The following is a 20155-nucleotide window of genomic DNA, read 5'->3' as shown; positions in this document are numbered from 1 at the left end:
TTTCCAATTATTAAAATTTTCTGTCCTGAGCTGGGCATCAGTGGGTCTTGCCATAATCCTAGCTACTTGGGAAGTGGAGATTGAGAAGATCCCAGTTTGAGGCCAGCCCAAGCAGAAATGTGAGACCCCCATCTCAATCAATAGTGGGATTGAGTGGCACACACTTGTCATTCTAGCTCTGTGGGAAGCATGAACAGGTAGATTGTAGTCCAGGCTGGCCTAGGCATACATGCAAGATGCTATTTGAAAAATAACAAAGGAGCTGGGTGCTGATGGCTCATAGCTGAAATCCTAGCTACTCAGGAGGCTGAGATCTGAGGATCATGGTTCAAAGCCAACTCAGGCAAGAAAGTCCATGAGATTCTTATCTCCAATAAACTACCCCCCAAAAGCTGGAAGTGGAGCACTGGCTCAAGCAACAGAACACTAACCTTGAGCAAAAGAAGCTCAGGGATAGCACCTAGGCCCTGAATTCAAGCCCTAGGGGGAAAAAATGAGCCAGGCGCCAGTAGCTTACACCTGTAATCCTAGCTACTCAGAAGGCTGAGATCTGAGGATCATGGTTCAAAGCCAGCCTGGGCAGGAAACTCTGTGAGACTCTTATCTCCAATAAACTACCAGAAAACTGGAAGTGGTGCTGTGGCTCAAGTGGTAGAGTGCTAGCCTTGAGTTGAATAGCTGAGGGACAGCGCCCAGCCCAGAGTTCAAGCCCCATGACCGACCAAAAAAAAAAAAGAAGAAAGACAAGAAAAACAATAAAGATTAAAAGGACTAGCAGAGTGGCTGAAGAGGGAAAGCACCTACCTAGAAAGTGCAGGTACTTATTATTATTTTCTCTGTTCTGTGTAGGTGCTAGTGGCCCAAGCTATAATCCTGGCTTACTTAGCAGGCAGAGAATAGTGGCTCAAAGCCAGCCTCATCTCAATCCATAAACTGGGCGCAATGCTCGGTACTGTCATCCAGCTGAGATTGGAAGGATGCAGGTTCCCAGCCAGCCTAGGCAAAAAAAATTTCCAAGATCCTATCCTAACAGAAAAGGACTTGGCATGGTATTGTACACATACCATCCTACCTATACAGGACACATACTTAGAAGGATATTGGTTCTGACTGCCATAGGCAAAAAATGAGATCCTATCCAAGAACAATGGGAGCAAAAAGGCTGGAGGTATGGCTCAACAGAGGACTTAGCAAGCACAAAACATTCACTTCAACCCCCAGTGTCTTCATAACACCTCAGTTCTTCTAGAATACTGATGAAGGGAGGGAAAGATAGATATTGTCAGTGACTGCTCTGTGGTAAGAGCCTTGAGACAGAGGCTCTTGGCTAGGAAGATGTGCAGGGGACCGTGCAGCTCTGATGGTCCCACTGTGACCTTGCAAAGGGTCAGAGTACACAGTCAGGTTCACTTCGCCAGCCCGTCTGAGCACCGCAGTGTGTGTCTGGAGAGGATGGCTTGGGGCTTTGAAGTGCTGTGGTGCTCCTCAGCCAGCACCACAACCCAGGGCAGCAGGGCCTGGGCACAGAATGTCACTGGGAATGGGTAACACCGCACTCATTTGCCATACTTAAGCCTTTTCTTCTTAAGAAATGTGACCATCAGCATTACAACAGAATAGCTCAAAACAGTCCTCAGGACTCCATCTCCAATTAACCAGGAAAAGGCTAATACTGGAGAAGAATGTGAGCATACTTTCATAGACATTTCCAGAAATGTTCAGGCTTTAATAAAAGCCAGTGCTATTATATGTTTATTTTTTCTTTCTCAAGAAGATGGTGGGGGGTAGATGGTAGGAGGGAAGCCGCTTTCCTGGTGTAATTACCATGTATTTAAACGATGGGAACTGCTAAAAGGGAGGTGCCATATCCTTCAACTACTTTTTATTTTTTCAATGTATATTTAAATCCTAGTCATGTAAATATAGAGAATTTCAGGAAAGTGAAGTTGTTAAGTTTTATAGAAAAACAATTTGAAACACTTCTAGATTATAGAAAAATGTTACTCCTGATTTTAACAAGGTAGAAAGGAACATGTTACCTTTAATTTTTTGGGGGGGGGGTCCGGTCGTGGGGCCTGAACTCTGGGCCTGGGCGCTGTCCCTCAGCTCTTCAGCTCAAGGCTAGCGCTCTACCACTTGAGCCTCAGCTCCACTTCCGGCTTTTTTCTTTTTGTTTATGTGGTGCTGAGGAATCAAATACAGGGCCTCAGGCATGCAAGGCAAGTGCTCTACCACTAAGCCACCTTCCCAGCCCCTTACCTTTAAATTTTTGAGGTTTGGTAATCTGAATTGGGTGCTTAGAGATACCTTGGATGTTCTGTTAATAATAAGAAGATAATAGCATTAGTTGAAATGTCTGCTTTATAACTAGACCATTTAAGGATATTGAAAATGTATAATATTGTGTTTAACATGAACAAAACCAGTAATGCACTGTATCATACCTGAGCATAGCAACAGTAGTACAACTGTCTAATAGGGAAACACCACTAAGTACAGGTAGCCCATGTGATCCTTACGGTAATTCAGAAAGTAACTCCACAGCAGCCTGGATCATAAGCTTAGTTAACTTGAGGTTCGTAACATACGTAAAGTAAATTTCTATGAAATGTTAATGTTGTAGTTTAATTTAAAAAAAGACTTTCCGTCAGAGTTCTGTTCTCTGGCGGTTGTCTCCCCCCACCCCCCCTGGTGCATGGTGCCTGTCTCACACTGACTGTGGTTGGTGGAGGCAGCAGCTGTGGCCTCCTATGACAGCATCTCCCACAAGCCCTTGGGACACTTATTAGGTATCTGTGCACTTTGCAATTTGGGGTAACCAGCAATAGATCACAGCCTCTCCCCACCACTCAAGTCAGCTTTCTGACCCTCGGTAGTACAGTGGACAGTGATGCCCACTGTTTCTCCTAGTGAAATCCTTGGTGCTCCCTGATTCGATCTCACGAATTCTGCTACCGTGCAGTTGCTGGGGTCTGACAGGTGACACTTGTTTAGGTCCATCAGAAACCTGAAAGGGTTGCCAGTGGCAATTTGAACGCAGTGCTCATGTTCACTACGTTTCCTTGCTCGGCTGGCTCTCTATCACTTGAGTCATGTCTCCAGTCCTGTTTTTTTCCTGATTATTTTAAAGATGGAGTCTTGTGGACTTTTCTGCCTTGGCTGGCCTTGAACCACAATTCTCCAGCTCTCAGCCTGCTCAGTGGCTGAGGAGTGAGCCACCAGAGCTCAGCTTCAACCTAGTTTTTTTTTTTACATAAAGGACACTAAAGCTTAGAGGCATTAAGTCAGTGTCTCTCAGCTGTTGCTATAGGTCAGTATCATATAATATTAAAAAATTACCAAATAGTAGCCGGGCGCTGGTGGCTCATGCCTGTAATCCTAGCTACTCAGGAGGCTGAGATCTGAGGATCGTGGTTCAAAGCCAGCCCGGGCAGGAAAGACCGTGAGACTCCTATCTCCAATAAACCACCAGAAAACCGGAAGTGGTGCTGTAGCTCAAGTGGTAGAGCGCTCGCCTTGAGCTGAAGAGCTGAGGGACAGCGCCCAGGCCCAGAGTTCAAGCCCCACAACCGACAAAAAAAAAAAAAAAAAAAAAATTACCAAATAGAACAGAGTCATTTAAAAACAATGGGACAAATTAAGAAGCAATCCTTTGTTTCTTGAGTCCTGTTTACTTTGTCATCTCTGGTTGTGTTTTCAATTTAACATCTGCCTATCAGGGAAACCGTGTGTTTTTCTGTCTCTCTTAATCTGTCTCTCTTCTTACTTTGTCCCATTGTTTTTAACTGACTCTGTGTTCTTCACCCCACATATGGTACATACATGTGCGTGTAAGAAGGAAGGTAGGAGGAGGGCACAGAATCAGAAGAAAATGTGTGAAAAATACAGCAGAGGGGCTCGTAAAGGAAGTGCTGTATAAAATGACCTTGAAACTAAATTTATAAGCTAGATATGAAAACAAATGAATTTTGTGATTATTACTTGTATTTCACTCCAAATATCTCATTATGCACATGCAAATATACCAAAATCTAGGGGGAAAATCCAAAGTATATTTGGTTCCAATAATTTCACATAAAAGATAGTTGACATGGGGGGGAGAAATTTGGGTTTTTCCTAGCTTTGCTTTGACATATACATTATGAAAAATACACTCACCTATCCAAACTAAAAAAAAAGTACTGAGATTATTTTTAATAGTATTGTCATGTGATAGTGGCTCTTTCTTTCCACTATGTGAATAATAAATAAGTTATAGTGATCTTTAGTAAAAGAGATGGTATTAGGCATAAGATACTGCAATATACTTAGTGTACATGCCCTATTTTTGTTGTTCATAATTTTTGCTTTTCTACATTGCTATGTAGCTTGAAGTTTTCTTGTTTCTTTTGTGTTTGAAGACCAGAAAAAATTTCAATATGCAAAACCCATCACATTTTACCACATATATCTGTACAAATATTATATGCCAATCCGTAAGAAAAGAGAAAAAACAAGTGTGAATGGGATGTGTTTCAGCAACTTCTTTTTTGTGACACCAATCAAGTCTTACAATCGGAGATACTGGATAACACAGACTATAATGTTGTCAGTGCCCTCTGAACTTGTTCCGTGCACCACACTGGCTGACTTGCTTTGCTTTCTCTCTACTCAGTGGCTAAGTCTACAATGATCTGAGCTGTGTATCGATGCTCATGAAAATCATGAGAAACTTAATATCTGTGCTTTAATAAACTTGTATTTTGTATGCTTTAAAAAACTGCCAAATAGTTATAGGATAACTCAGCAATAGATAACAGAAAAAAAGCCAATAAATTTGACAGTGAATCAATAGGACCTAAAGTAAGGAGGAAATGAAAATAGTAAAAATAAGTACGCAACAGTGTTTCCAGGATTTATGAGAGATCTAAAGTATAATATCAAATTATATTGTTTTAGGCTGGGTGCTAGTGGTTCATACCTGTAATTCTTGTTTCTCAGGAATCTGAGATCTGAGGATCAGGGTTCAAATCTAGCCCGGGCAGAGAAGTCTATGAGACTCATTATCAACTAACCACCAAAAAGCCACAAGTGGAGCTGTGACTCAAGTGGCTTAAGTGGAAAAAGCTGAGGTACAGTGCCCAGGCTCTGGGTTCAATCCCAGTACTGGCATAAAAAAGTTATTTTAGTTCCTGAAAGAGAGAAGTGAATTTTTGCAGAAATTAAAAAAAAAAAAAGATTAGCCAGATGCTGATAGCTCACACCTGCAATCTTAGATACTAAGGAGATTGAAGGCAGCCTGGGTAGAAAAGTCCTCAGGACTCCATCTCCAATTAACCAGCAAAATGCTAGACTGGATACATGACCTAAGTGGCAGAGCGCCGGCCATGAGCAAAAAAGTTGAGCAAGAACACGAGGCTCACGAGGCTCTGAGTTCAAGCCCCAGTGGTGCACAGACACAAAAAAGAATGACTAAAATTTTCCTAAATGCAGTGATATACCTAATCTTTCCCAATTCAAGAAGTAACACTGAATATGATAAAGGAAAACCGTGTCCAAAACATCCAAGGCAAAGCTGAGAGAAATCAAGTATGAGCAGCAAAACACAGCTATGCACAGCTATACTCAGGTGAACAGCAGGACAGCAACCCAGAGTTCTCCTCAGCAAACACATCAGCCAGCAAGGGAAGTGAGAGAAACACATTCTCACATGAATGAAATTTAAGCGAATTTGTCCTCTGTAGTCCTGCTCTGAAACTAAAGGAAGCTCTTCAGATCTGTGGACTGTGACTCAAAGCCAGAAAAGTGCATGAGACTATTATCTCCAACTAACCAGCAAAAGCCTGGAACTGGAGATGTCTCAAGTGGTAGAGTGCCAGCTGTAAGCAAGAGTATTAACCTTTGAGTTCAAGCCCCGGTAGTAGCGCGTGTGAACACGCACACATACACATGAGTGAGTGGGAGAAAATCTTTGCCAGCTAATAATCTGACAAGGGATTAGTATTCAGATTATATAAAGCACTCAAAAGATTAAACACTAAAAGAGCAAATAATCTAGTCAATAAATAGACAAATGAATTGAACATATAGTTCTCAAAAGAAGGACAAATGGCCAAAGATAGATGAAAAGTGAATCAACATCCTAAGCAGGAGTGCCAGCATACCCATGTTCACTGAGGCACTATTCACAACCACCAAGACTGGAATCAGCCTACTTCACAAGTGAAGATGTGTGAGTAAAAAATGGAGACATTTTTTAGTCAAAAATAAGAACGGAATTACATCATTTGCAGAAGAATGTATAGAACTGGAGATCATATTAAGTAAAGACAAATACCATATATTTTCTCTCTTATGCAGAATGCAGATCTAAACATGAAAACAAACAAAAATAGGTCTGTAAGAGGGGACTATTTGTGGGGACAGGAGTGATGGGGTGAATAAGACTGAAGTGCACTGTATACATAATGGCATAATGAAACCTATTTTTTGTACAATAAAAATAATATATCATAATAAAGGACAAAACTATCTTCATAATAGGGCAAAAAAGACCAAATTCAACATTTATTCATACTAAAATATTTCAACTAATAAGCAGAAGGCACAAGATTTCCTGAGTAATTTCAGTATCTTACACTGAATGTGCCCATCCATGAGCATGTCCATCAGGCATCAAGACAGACTGAAGTTCTTGCTGAGCACTGCATAGCTGGAATCAACCAGCAAACAAGGGCGCACAGTTCCTAAAATCTTTCCTGCAGTACCTACCATGTGAGTTTTAATAAGAGCTGGTATATATTTTTTAAAAGGACATGTTTCCTATTTGTCCTGAGAAAGCAGTAGCATTACATTTAATTTTATTGTTTTTAGATAAGTTAGGAAGTTATGACTTTCAAGAATTAAGTTTCAGCCGGGCACCAGTGGCTCACGCCTGTAATCCTAGCTACTCAGGAGGCTGAGATCTGAGGATCGAGGTTCAAAGCCAACCCGGGCAGGAAACTCCATGAAACTCTTATCTCCAATAAACCACCAGAAAACCGGAAGTGGCGCTGTAGCTCAAGTGGTAGAGCGCTAGCCTTGAGCTGAAGAGCTGAGGGACAGCGCTAAGGCCCAGAGTTCAAGGCCCATGACCAACAAAAAAAAAAAGAAAAAAAAAGAATTTTCAATTTTTATGTTTTTACCATATAAAATACCTCACCAAGCTCAAGTGGTAGAGCGCTAGCCTTGAGCTGAAGAGCTGAGGGACAGCACCCAGGCCCAGAGTTCAGGCTCCACAACCGGACCCCCCCAAAAAAAAACACCTCACCAAGCATCTTATTTATGTACCCTACTTCGCTAGTAAATATGTTGCATACTTTGAATATCTTAAGAAAAGTTTAAACACCAGTGTTTAAGTGTCATCCTGAGAAGGGATTTTTCTTTCCTTCCTAAAGTTAAAGACTTTTGCTCTAGACATCAGCCCAACCACCAGGTACCACCATGACTTTAGGTGCTGCCTCCTCTTCTGTATTCCTGCGACAGCCATTTGTGGTCTGCACCCACTTGCTGGGGCAGCATTGGAGCTGGCATCAGCACAGAGGGGCATTCCAGGCAGTAACAAACCTCTTTTTGGCTGAAGGGAGAGGAACTAACAGCAGTGCCAGCCTTGCCCACATAAGCCAGATAAATGCCATGCACCCAGAGTCAAGACGAGAGGAACACAAAATCACTGAAGAAGAAAAATACTTTCAATCAGGATTGCTTTTATGAAGTGTCCCAAATACGTCTAGGGACCAGAGCTATTAAAGCTAAGTAAGTCAGCTATTAAAAATAGAACCAGATTTTATTTGGGTGAGGAGCACCAGAAAGAAACATTCATGGAATGTCTATTGTTCCAAATGTCCTTTAGACAAAAATAACTCTTATTTTGGAATAGTGCAAGGAAGGTTGTGAAGAAGTAGGAGCCCCCCATGGCCCCGCAGTTCCCCCTGTTAGCATCTTGCAGGGCCTTGGTTCATTTGCTTCAGTTAAGCCAACATTGATATATCACGATCACCTAATGCTACTCAGATTTCACCTTTCTTGAAGCCTAAGCCCAGCACCCTCCCTCCCGGGCAGTCTGGACATCTATCACCATGCTCTGGGGCATCCTCCACCTCTCAGCGGGAATATGGAGCTCAGCACTGTAGAGCTGGGGTTCTGCTTTCCCTTCCTGCTGTGCTCAGCATGGTGAGTGGTGAGTGAATGTGTGACCTAAGTGACCAAAGACACACACACACACACACACACACACACACACACACACGAAGCCACTTTTGACTGCACTCCTCAGTTTTGCTTATGGTCTTCTCATTAACACCCATTACACCTACAGTGCCATGACCTGCAGTCTGGGGAGGGGCTGCAATATACAACTATCTGCCACGATGTGTTCACATATGTAAATCATTCAACACAGGGGTCAACAGGAAATGTCTACAGGTGCTCTGAGAGAAGGGGCGAGTACCTTAGAAAGGTCCCTGAGTTGGTAAAGCTGGGAAAACAGCAAATTTCCAGCAAAGGACACAGGAAACATCCACAGAATTATGTGTATTGCTTTTGTACACATCCTTTTCTCCTCATGCTGCTATGATTTGAACTCAGGGCCTTACCTGCTAGGCAGGCACTCTATCCCCTGAGCCATGCCTTTATTTATTTATTTAGTTAGTTGGTCGTGGGGCTTGAACTCTGGGCCTGGGCGCTGTCCCTGCGCTCTTCAGCTTAAGGCAAGCGCTCTACCACTTGAGCCACAGCGCCACTTCCATGAGCCATGCCTTGACCCCCATATCCATCCTCGGTGGCACCTTCACCATGCCTTGTTGAGGAGGACGTCAGCCTATGCAAGCTTTCGTGGCTGACAGCCATTCCTGCTGGTGGGCCAGTGGGGTCTGCCACAGTCTGCTCCTGTACATGCTCGGCACAGTGGGGCTCCCACAGGGGCGTCTGGAGGACGCGAGAGGCAGCTCCAGGCAGTGTCCAAGTTAGAGTCCTTCGCATATGAGTGCAGCCAGAGACCAAACACATGTAGAACACACAGGAGGGGCTGCGTTCTCCTAAGAAGGAAGAAGAAAGAAATGACAGCTTCTTGCAGATGCTACCTGGCCAGTAGGCTTGTCTCCCAGCTCAGGTAAAGAGCTAGCTCCTCCAGCTGACATCTGTGTGGGAGAGCCTTCAGCTCCGTTTGCTGGAGCCAGACATGCCTGTGTAGATCCCTTCGTACTGGCCACACGTGAAAATTAAATTCCCATGTCTGACTCACATCCAGGGGAAAGACCATGCTCATGAGTCGTCTCTCCAGTGTTTGGGTGGAACTCGGTGCTAGCTGATGGCACAAGTGTGATGCCACCACACAGCAGGAAGACCACTGGAAAGCTCCAAGGCTAGAAAGCTGAAAGCCAACAAATCCTTCTCCTCTAGGGTATAGAATCTTCTGCTCTTAATGTGGACGTTGGAGTATCTAGAAAGCACCTCCAAGTCCCCTGTGTAAACAAGCCTCCCCAGCTTCTCCAGGTGCTGGGACAGCCAGTGGGCAGCATGCACTTGCTTCCACCCCCTGACACTAGGAAGCCCAGGTCTGCTGCCAGCAGCTGGAAGGAAAGTGCTGGAAGGAAAGAGCTGCCAGAAGAAGTGGCCAGCCCAGCAGTTGTTTTCAGTGAACTTTGGTGAGAACCTTTATAATATCGCCTTTATAATAATAAAGAAATAAAGATGTAAACACTGAGAATTTAGAAAAATTCAGTGTCATAAGCCTTCATTTCACATTTAACAAAAGGCAAGGTATTGCTATGTTTTAATTCCATGTGGTAATTAGTTAAAATGTCAGTAGTTGAATGGAATGCCAGGCAGGGGGTGGTAGAAGCTGTGTCCTGAGCTGTACCTACTGTCTTTCTACTTGGGTGCTGTGTCAGAGGGCTCAAAGTGCAGGTGCCAGCCCTGGGAGGGGCTGTGTGGAAGTAGTAAGGGCATCGCCATCTCCCCACCTCTACAGTACCCCCATGTCCTGTGCCATCTCCCCCCTCTGCAATGCCCCCATGGCCTCTGGGAGGGCAATAGTAGTACAGCGTGGTCACAGCTGCCCACGGGCCCACTGCATGTCCTTTGCCCTGAAGCACTGTGGCAGTGCAGGTTCCCTTCTGCCAAACACCTGAAGCAGCCACCCTCCCCCTCACCCCCAGCTCACTGCCGCCCCAGCAGGGTCCTGAGAGCAGGGCACAGTCCTCACGGTGTCCTCAGCACCTACTAAATTCCTAGCATATAGGAGCAATCCACAAGTAGTAGCCAAAAGAATGAAATGAAAAATAGATTTATTCGATAACCCAGCACTACACTCAACTACTTTGAGTCAAGTGTAGAGACTCATGGCTGCAATCCCAGCTATTTGGGGAATGGAGGTCCAAGGCTAGCCAGACCAAGAAAAAATATGAGACCTCATCTGAAAAATAAACTAAAACAAAAAGGGTTGAAAGCATGGTTCAAATGGTAGAACACTGACTAGGGCAAATGTGTAGCCTTGAGTTCAATGCCCCAGTACCACGTTCAAAGAGATACTGGTTAAGTTAAACTTATCTCTTGGACTAGGTTTAAAATTCGGAATCTTTGAGCTAGAAGCAAGGCTCAAGTGGCAGAATGTTTACCTAATAAGCATGGCCCTAAAGTATGTGGGTAAGATAAATGGCCTAAAAGTTGTAATTCATTTCAGCTGATGGGAGGAAAAAAACAAACCAACCAAACAAAACAAAACCCTTTGGGTCTATTCAGAGTCTTCTTTTCCTTTTTTGATTTAGAAAATGGCCTATACATGTTATTAAGCTCCTACCACCAGCACCATTAATCTCGCCAGCTTAAGGCCACAGAGACACGTGGAGATGCTGCTGAGGGCATCTATAAAAGCCACTTCTGGGGCTGGGAAGGTGGCTCAGTGGTAGAGCGCTTGCCTCACATGAATGAGGCCCTGGGTTCGATTCCTCAGCACCACATAAGCAAAAAGAAAAAAGCCGGAAGTGGCGCTGTGGCTCAAGTGATAGAGCGCTAGCCTTGAGCTGAAGAGCTGAGGGACAGCGCCCAGGTCCAGAGTTCGGGCTGCATGACTAGAAAAAAATAATTTTTTAAAAAGCCACTTCTTCCTGCTTTTGTGAAAGTACATGGAGGGATGCTGCTCATCTCCATTGGAGGTGAACTGAGCAAAATACCTCCATGCTCCACTGGAATGCAACTCAACAATAAGAGCTAAGAAAAGGGAGAACAGGACTGTCCCATAACTTCCATCACCAGATCAAATCTAAGATTTCTAAATCAAAAAAGCTGAGACCTAGCCTTGATGTGATCAATCTGAGTTTGTGTTTCTGCAAATTCAATGGATTAGCGGAAGTTTTGACTCCCAGTTTAGGTCTTTTTTTTTGTCGGTGGTGGGGGCTGAACTCTCCAGTTTAGGCCTTTCAGGAAAAGCACTCAAGCTGGGCTTGACCATTCTCCTCTCTGGCCATTTCCCCGTCCGCCAGCTCCCCTTTTCCCAAGGAGTCTGGAGTGGTGGAGATGCCCCTGTGGCCTGTGTCACCAGTGGGGGCTGCCCTGCCTCTGATGGCTGGTTGCCTTCTGCCTGTGTTCCCTGTCTTACTGCTTCTGGGACACTTTAAAAGAACCCCTTTAAAGCATGGCAGTGAAGGACTACAGCCTGTGATCTCTGCATGGCTGGTATTCTGATGCCTCTGACAGCCTGGCTTTGATCTTGGTCCTGGTGACTGATCTGTGGAGCTCAGCCGTACTCTCCCTGTTGACCTGGCCTTGGACTGTCCCTGTTACAGTGTACCTCCAGGATTGAATGAGCAGGGGCGGGGGGGGGGGGGCTTCATTTATCCATCAGAGGGCCCACAGGACCTCATAGGACCCAGGGGCCCATGAAGACTTGGCAGGAAGAGTGACTCTAGGCCCCACTGTTCAAACAATGCAATTGACGTGGCAATCCTGGAAATACCTGTCTCGCCCAGGCCTCCCAAACAGAAGCATGCATCGCAGGGTCTGTAGGGGTATGTGCCTCCTCTGGCTGTCCACCCCGCCCTGCTTCTGAGCCAAAGCGGCTGGAGCCAGGGCCATTTCACAGTGCCACTTAAGTCCCCCTCCGGCACCTCACAGGAGCCTGATGAGCCACCCACCATCTCCTTCTGCAAATGCAAGGATCTGCATCTGGATATTGCAGGGAACCACTCGAAACCCAAAACTTAAAAAAGCAGAGCAAGTCACCTTTGGATCTCTAGTGCCTGATGCTTTTCTTGTTTCTCCTGTGCTCATTCTTAAATTCCAGCTGGAAGCCAGACTGAGCAGGATTCCTTTATTCTCAGTAGTACCCACTCTCTGTGAAGAAACAGACTTCAGCCCAATGCTGAGTTTCTCAGCAGTAAGAGGTATGTGAATGAAATACCCAAAGACGGTATTTCAAACCCTACTCATGTTAGGAAATATTTTGTTCAACTAAAGGTAATTTCTGCTTTCAGGAAGGTGTCACAAATACTTTCCCTATCCACCCCAATAAGTACAACTAACACAGTACCATGTATACAGCAAACATATGAGAAGAAAGTAGGCTAACCAGGGACTGTGAGACTCCAAGAATTACACAGAGGAGCCGAGGTCCACACTGTCGCTATCCCAGTTTGTACTACACTAGGAGCTGGAGAAGCTGAAGGCCAGGGACAGAAAAAGCCCTAGGAAAAAGTCTGCTCTTATTAACTAAAAGATCAGGAAGGGGGCAGTCTTGCCAGACTGAAAACTTGGTTGTACACCATCTCTAGGTAACACCACCACCGAGACTGTGGCTAAGGTTAGCAAGCTCAGTAAGAATCCTCCCACCTGATACCTAGCCAAGTCCCTCTTAGTATCTTTCCATGCACTGACCCCTCACCCTGCCTGTGGGCTCCAAGTCCCCAGATGCCCCTGCTATATTTGGTCTTGAGATCAATCTCTCTTCCCTATTGGGGCAGTCATAAATGAGTTTTTCCTCTCCTGTTTATCTGTCTGGTATAAGTTGCAGATTTGTAATTTTGCAAAATTTCAAAATATACCACACTCCACAGGATACAGCTAGAACAGTCCTGGGAGAGAAATTTATTACATTAACAATATGTATACAGGAAAAGAAGTCTTAAGCCATAGAAAATAGAAAATAGAAACCAGTAAGTGGAAAATAGAAAAATAAGAGAAAAATTAGTAAAACAAATAGCTGGTTATTTGAGAAGAATAAACTCTCACTAAACTGGCAAAAAAAAAAAAAAAAGAGACAACAGAAGATCAGTGGGAGGAACTGAATAGGAAATATTACTATACAACCTATAAATAGCAAAAGGATAAGGTAAATTCCTTGTACAACTACACACATATGACTTTTACAACTTAGTCAAAACACAAACTATCAACGTTTACTCAATATGAAATGCATAATGAGAAATTCCAGGTGATGTCATTAAAGGATTCTACCAAATGTGTGTGTGTGTGTGTGTGTGTGTGTGTGTGTGTGTGTGTGTGCGCGCGCGCGCGCGCGCGTTTATTTTAATCTTTGATACCAGTCCTGGGGCTTGAACTCAGGGCCTAGGTGCTGTTCCTGAGCTATTGTGCTCAAGTCTAGTGCTCTACCTCTTGGGCCACAGCTCTACTTATGGCTTTTTTGGTGGTGAGAGATCAGAGTCTCACAAATTTTCCTACAGGATTGGCTTCAAACTATAATCCTCAGCTCCAGCTTCCTAAGTAGCTAGGATTATAGATGTTAGCTATTGGTACCTGGCTCAATTGTCTGTTTTTGTTTTTGTGCTGGTCCTGGAACTTGAACTCAGAGCCTGAGCTATTCCTGGAAGCTTTTTTTTTTTTTTTTTTTTAGCTTCTGAGTTTTATAGATAGAAAAATAAGTTTTCTTGGTAGCTTTATAAATCTACATTATTTCTGGAGAAGTTAATGTATTACATGACATATTTTCTACAGAATTAAGAATAAGTGTTGCTCTAATTTTACATAGGTTGTAAAAACCAGTCTTCTTAATCTAAGGATCATGGTTTGAAGCCAGTCAGGGCAAAAAGGTCTGTAAAACTCTTCTCCAATTAACCACCCAAAATTTGGAAGTAGAACTGCTGTGGATCAAGTGCTAGAGCACCAGTCTTGAATGAAAAAGCTCAAGCCTTGAGTTCAAGCCTCACTGCCAATACAACAACAAAAACCAGTCTAGGTACTTTAGAGTAATTTTCTACTAGCAAAAAATTAACTTCTAAATTATATAAATCCTATATACCTTATAATTCTGGAAACTTGTGATTAATCTATGAAAATGTGTATTAAAGTCAGTATATCCCTAATTAGGTACAACAAGCTGTTATGGGAACAAACTTTATAACTTGTTCACAGTCCTGGGAGCTTTTTTTGCTCACAGCAAGTACTATACTTCTTTTTTTTAAATTTAATTTAATTTTTTTTTTGTGAACATACTGTACAGAGGGGTTACAATTACATGGGCAGGATGATGCATACATTTCTTATCAAGCATTGCAGCCTCCTCCTTTGTTTACCCTTCACATCCCTTCCCTACCTCCCCTCTACCTCCCCGCCACCCAATCCTCCCCCCCTTCCCCCCCCCCCCCTCGCACCAGCTCGTTTTCGACATGACCTTGTACTTCTCATTGTTGCAACAGGTCCACCTGTATCCTTAAATGACTTGTTTTTCCCCATCTCCTCCACAAGTTATACTGACATCAAATATAGTGAAAGCAGGGGTTATACTGTGGGGGAGGGACATACAAAGCAACAAAGAGATAATCTTATAAATGCGTTAGAAACAAATGCATGAAATAAAAAAGCATTAAAATACATATCTAAGGGTTCATTTTCCTAACATCACATCAACCTCCCTAGCCATAAAAGAAATGCAAATCAAAACAACATTGAGATACCACCTCACCCAAGTTAGAATGGCTATAATCAAGAACTCTAACAACAACAGATGCTGGAGGGGATGTGGACAGAACGGAACCTTACTTCATTGTTGGTGGGAGTGTAAACTTGTTCAACCACTTTGGAAAGCAGTATGGAGGGTCCTGAAAAGACTTCACATAGAGCTCCCCTATGACCCAGCAATCCCACTTTTGGGCATTTACCCAAATGTTTACAAACAAGACCATACTAAAGCTACCAGCACAACTATGTTTATTGCAGCATTATTTACCATAGCTAAGATATGGAACCAACCCAGATGCCCCTCAGTAGATGAATGGATCAAGAAAATGTGATATATATACACAATGGAATTCTATGCCTCCATCAGAAAGAATGACACTGCCCCATTTGTTAGGAAATGGAAAAACTTGGAAAAAATTATATTAAGTGAAGTAAGCCAGGCCCAAAGAAACATAGGTCCCATGGTTTCCCTTATTTGCAATATCTAGTATATGTATGAGTCAAGTACTATACTTCTTGAATACAACTCCACTTCCAGATTTTTAGTAGCTAATTGGAGATAAGGGTCTCACGGACTTTCCTTGCCTGGGCTGGCTTCAAATCTCCATGCTCAGATCTCAGCCTCCTGAGTAGCTGAGATTATAGGCATGAACCATCAGCACCAGGTCCTAATTCATTTTATGCTCATATTACCTTGATACCCAAACCAGATACAGATCAATATCTTCCATGAACATATATACAAAAGTCTTTTAAAATATTTACATACAGAATTCAGCAATATATTTAAAAGTATACGATCCACTAATTGTACTCCAGGGTTTACAGCAGATTTATTTGTAATAGTCACAATTTGGAAATGACCTAGGTGTCCTTAAATCCAAGTAGTCACTCATACCTAGATGCTTCAGGTAATGATAAAATATCCATGTGCCTGGGCGCAGTCCCTGAGCTCTTCAGCTCAAGGCAGGGCTCTACCACTTCCCGTTTTCTGATGGTTTATTGGAGATTAGAGTCTCATAGACTTTCCTGCCTGAGCTGACTTTGAACCGCAATCCTCCTATCTCAGCCTCCTGAGTAGCTAGGATTCCAGGCATGAGCCACCTGTGTCCAGGCTCTAAAACAATCTTAAGCTCTTCTTGTGCCAGACCGGTGGCTCAAGCCTGTAATCCTAGCTACTCAGGAGGCTGAGATCTGAGGATCACAGTTTAAAGCTAACCCCGGGCAGGAAAGGCCCATGACCGACCAAAAAAAAACCTTCTTCACTAGAATTTACTCCATGTGTTTAATCCAAATCCTGCATGAGTGCTATTACAGAAAATGCCAGTTCTCTACACACAGCTCCTACTCAGGTAGTTCTGACACACTACATAGGCTGCTGGGGGAATACCTTTATCTGAGGAACCCAAGTTGCAAGAATTATGCTATTTATTTTCCCTAAAATGTTCCCCTACCATAATACATCAGATATACTTAGCATTCCATCACTAACTCAGAACCTGGCCTTTACTGTTCCCTTGATGGCATTTGTGACGACCTGTCCTAATGTAGACAACTGTGCCCTGGGGATAAAACACTGGGGGTGAAGATGACTGCTGGTGAGGGGAGGGCAGCACAGCAGGGCTGACAGGGACACCCGGGGACACACATTCCCCTGGGACTCCGAGGCCAAGCAGCGAGAAAAGTACTCCAAAGACACCGAATGACCGTCAAGAACCACACGACACATCTGCCAACATGTCTGTATGTCAGAGACATACAAACTATTCTAAGCTCTTATAATGGCGATAGGTATAAAAAGTAGAAAAATAGTCAGATATATACCTTAAACCTATATAAAAATAAGTTCCAATGGTTAAAGACCTAGTGTAAAAAGTAAAACTTTAAAAAAAAAGAATCTTTATGATGTCCATGTGGGTCAGGAAAGCCAGGGCTGGTGGTGTGCGCTTGTAGTATTGACAAAGGTAAATTCTATTTAAGAGGACTTTTTTTCCCAGTCCTTGGGCTTAAACGCAGGGCCTGGGCATGGTCCCTGAGCTTCTTTTTGTGCAAGGCTATTGCTCTACCACTTTGAGCCATAGCGCCACTTCTGGCCTTTTCTGTTTATGTGCTACTGAGGAATTGAACCTAGGACTTCACGCATGTTAGGCAAGCACTCTACCACTAAGCCACATTAAAGCCCAAGAGGACCTTTTTAAGAATTTTTTTTTGGGTCCAGTCATGGGGCCTGAACTCTGGGGCTGGGCGCTGTCCCTCAGCTCTTCAGCTCAAGACTAGCCACCTTAAGAGTCTGGGAAGGTGGCTCAGTGGTAGAGTGCTTGCCTTGCATGCCTGAGGCCCTGGGTTCGATTCCTCAGCACCACATAAACAAAAAGAAAAAAGCCGGAAGTGGCGCTGTGGCTCATGTGCTAGAGTGCTAGCCTTGAGCTGAAAAGCTGAGGAACAGCGCCCAGGCCCAGAGTTCAGGCCCCACAAGTGGAACCCCCCCCCCAAAAAAAGAATTTTTTTTGAGAATATGTATTTTGCAGAAGTGCCTTTCATAATTTTAAGAAAAATAATTATTTTTTCAAAAAATTAAAAATAAAACATAAGAAAGTAGAAACTACAAACACTGTAAGTTTCATGATATTGAAACAAAGACCATCTATAAAGACAGACTACAACATGAAACAAACCATAGACTTGGGAAAGATATTTATACAAATAAACAAAAGACTAATATCCACAATACATAGAGATCTTTTAAAAATTAATAAGAAAAACTATTAAATGAAAATTAGACAAAGGAGTAAACAGGCAAGTCATTGTAAAACCAAACATAGTCAATAAGCATGAAAATACATTTTCCCTCTTTGGCAGAGAAAGTTAAGCCATAAGATGCAAATCCACACTTGACAGAAAAATGTTAAAATTATGGAAATTAAGGAGTCTAATGCTGGGCACCAGTGGCTCATGCCTGTCATCCTAGCTACTGAGGAGGCTGAGATCTGAGGATCGTGGTTCAGCACCAGCCTAGGCAGGTAAAGTCAGTGAGACTCTTATCTCCAATTAACTACCAGAAAACTGGAAGTTGAGCTCAAACTGGTAGAGCTCTAGCGTTGAGTTAAAGAGCTCAAGGACAGCACCCAGGCCCTGAGTTCAAGCCCCACAACTGAACAACAACAACAAAAAAGAGTCTAGAAATACAAGTGCTATGTGCTCTCCAGAATATTGACAGCTGACTCCAGCCACCAGCAAAAATGAGCCAGGGCACCTGTTTAGTGTGTGTCCATCAGTAGAGCTAAATGTCAGCATTTCCAATAGTCAGGCAGTGCTGGGCATGAGGAAGACCCTTAAACATACTCAAGAACATTCTTTACAGCAGAACTTTTCCTCACAACATTGTTTCTAATAGTTAAAATTGGAAATGAATGAGTATTATACAATGATATACTGTGTAGCAGAGAAGACAAATGAACTGGAATTGCTCTGCCAGTACAAATAAGTCTCAAAAACAATGCTGAAAACATAGCATTTTATATGAATATAAGTATAATTTGCTACTGATGTAAAATTTAAAATAGCAAACAAAATGAAGTAGGATACATTTGGGATAAAAAAGGATGCTGACTTGAACAGATCTGGGAGAAGATAACGCAGATGTATTCAGAGGTCTAGAGTATAGAAAAAGCAACAGATGTAACGAGAACAGAGGCTCAAAGGCCAAAGAATGCATGAGGGGGCCAAGGAATCATAAATCATATTAAAGCCTTATCATATTATATTAATATAAATGTTAATTTGGCTTTGACCCAGATAAATACTAAAAAGGAAGTACAAACATGCTAATGAGACACTGGACATATAGTTAGAAGAGCAAAGAAAACTGAAAGGAAAAAGAACTCACAAACAAAGGAACCAAGACAAAAATCCCGCTCAATAATGCCTGGATTTTTAACATTTCCAATTAGTACAGCCCTAACTTCTAAAAAGAAATTGAACATTGACCTAGCAGAAAACTTGAGAACTCGGGACACCAAAGAATGAATAAAAATACAATGTGAAAGGTTAGATATTTTGAATTTCGTAACATGGATCCATCTTCAGCCAGTAGCATAATGGGCACCGCAGTAAAATGAGAACACTGACAAAAACTGGCCCCACTGATAGAGAAACATTAGAAGGGACATCTAAAGCCATGTGTGATAAGGAGGTATTGGATGGAAGAATGTGGCTCCTGGCAGGTACAAGGAGGGCAAAGGTCCTTGGCACCTCCTCATGGGAAAGCCTGTGTGAAAAGACGTCAGTTCTACAGGGGCATACAAAAGGAGAACTGACAGGCACGTCAGTCCTGAGTTAGATGAAGAGGAGAACTGAGAGGAAGCAAGGACTTCAGACCTCGGGTGCAGTGCAGTAGGCCAGCATGGGAAAGAGTTGTGGCTACATTGTCAACACTCTGTATCCCTGGTGATAACCCCAAACCAGTCTCTGAGACACGTGAATCCATCCCACGGGCAAATCATACATGTGGCTTTCCACTCGATGTGTGCCTGTGCATGCCAAGTATACAGAGAAGCAGGCCAAAAAGGCTCCTCTTCTCTAGGAATTCAAAATCCAGAGAAGTAAACGCAAGTAAAGAAATGGTGACACCACATATCATAAGCATCATGACAGAGAAGCTGGGAGACGCCAGGCTGAGGTGCTCACAGAGCCAACAATGACTGGTGGACCGTTCCAATGCAAGAGCACGTAAGAGCCACATTCCAATGCAAGAGTGTGTAAGAGCCACAATTTTAGGTGAATTCAAAATTTCTAAGTAACCTACATGTCAAATAAGACATTAAAAAAGTTACTAAGAGCCAGGTGCTGGTGTTTTACACTTGTAATCCTAACTACTCAGGAGGTTTAAATCTGAGGATCACAGTTTGAAGCCAGTTGGGGCAGAAAAGTCCATGAAACTCTTATCTCCAATAAACTACTCAGAAAAAACTGAAAGTGGCTCAAGTGGTAGAGCACTATCCTTGAGTACAAACAGGCTCAGGGACAGCACCCAGGCCCTAAGTTCAAGGACAAGCAAAAAAAAAGGTTACTAAGATATCTTTTGGGGGTGGGAAGGTAGCTCAGTTGTAGAGTGCTTGCCTTGCATGCATGAGGCCCTGGGTTCCATTCCTCAGAACCACATAAGCAGAAAAAGCCGTAAGTGGCTCTGTGGCTCAAGTGGTAGATCACTAGACTTGAGCTGAAGAGC

General features: G+C 43.2%; 1 protein-coding gene across 4 annotated transcripts in view; it reads right to left on the bottom strand.

Annotated features, from left to right (window-relative positions):
- Poln (DNA polymerase nu) overlaps window positions 1-20155 on the bottom strand; it is a 109143-nt gene that overhangs the window by 34034 nt on the left and 54954 nt on the right. For all 4 annotated transcript variants that reach the window (XM_042671000.1, XM_042671003.1, XM_042671002.1 and 1 more), the window contains one exon: window positions 2260-2317. In XM_042671000.1, coding sequence (XP_042526934.1) covers window positions 2260-2317 — 58 coding nt within the window. The remainder of the gene's footprint in view (window positions 1-2259; window positions 2318-20155) is intronic.

The sequence above is a fragment of the Dipodomys spectabilis genome, unplaced genomic scaffold (assembly GCF_019054845.1).
Source record: "Dipodomys spectabilis isolate Male_0828 unplaced genomic scaffold, ASM1905484v1 ptg000594l, whole genome shotgun sequence".
In the NCBI taxonomy this organism is placed as follows: Eukaryota; Metazoa; Chordata; class Mammalia; order Rodentia; family Heteromyidae; genus Dipodomys; species Dipodomys spectabilis.
This window is presented reverse-complemented; position numbering and strand designations above follow the sequence as displayed.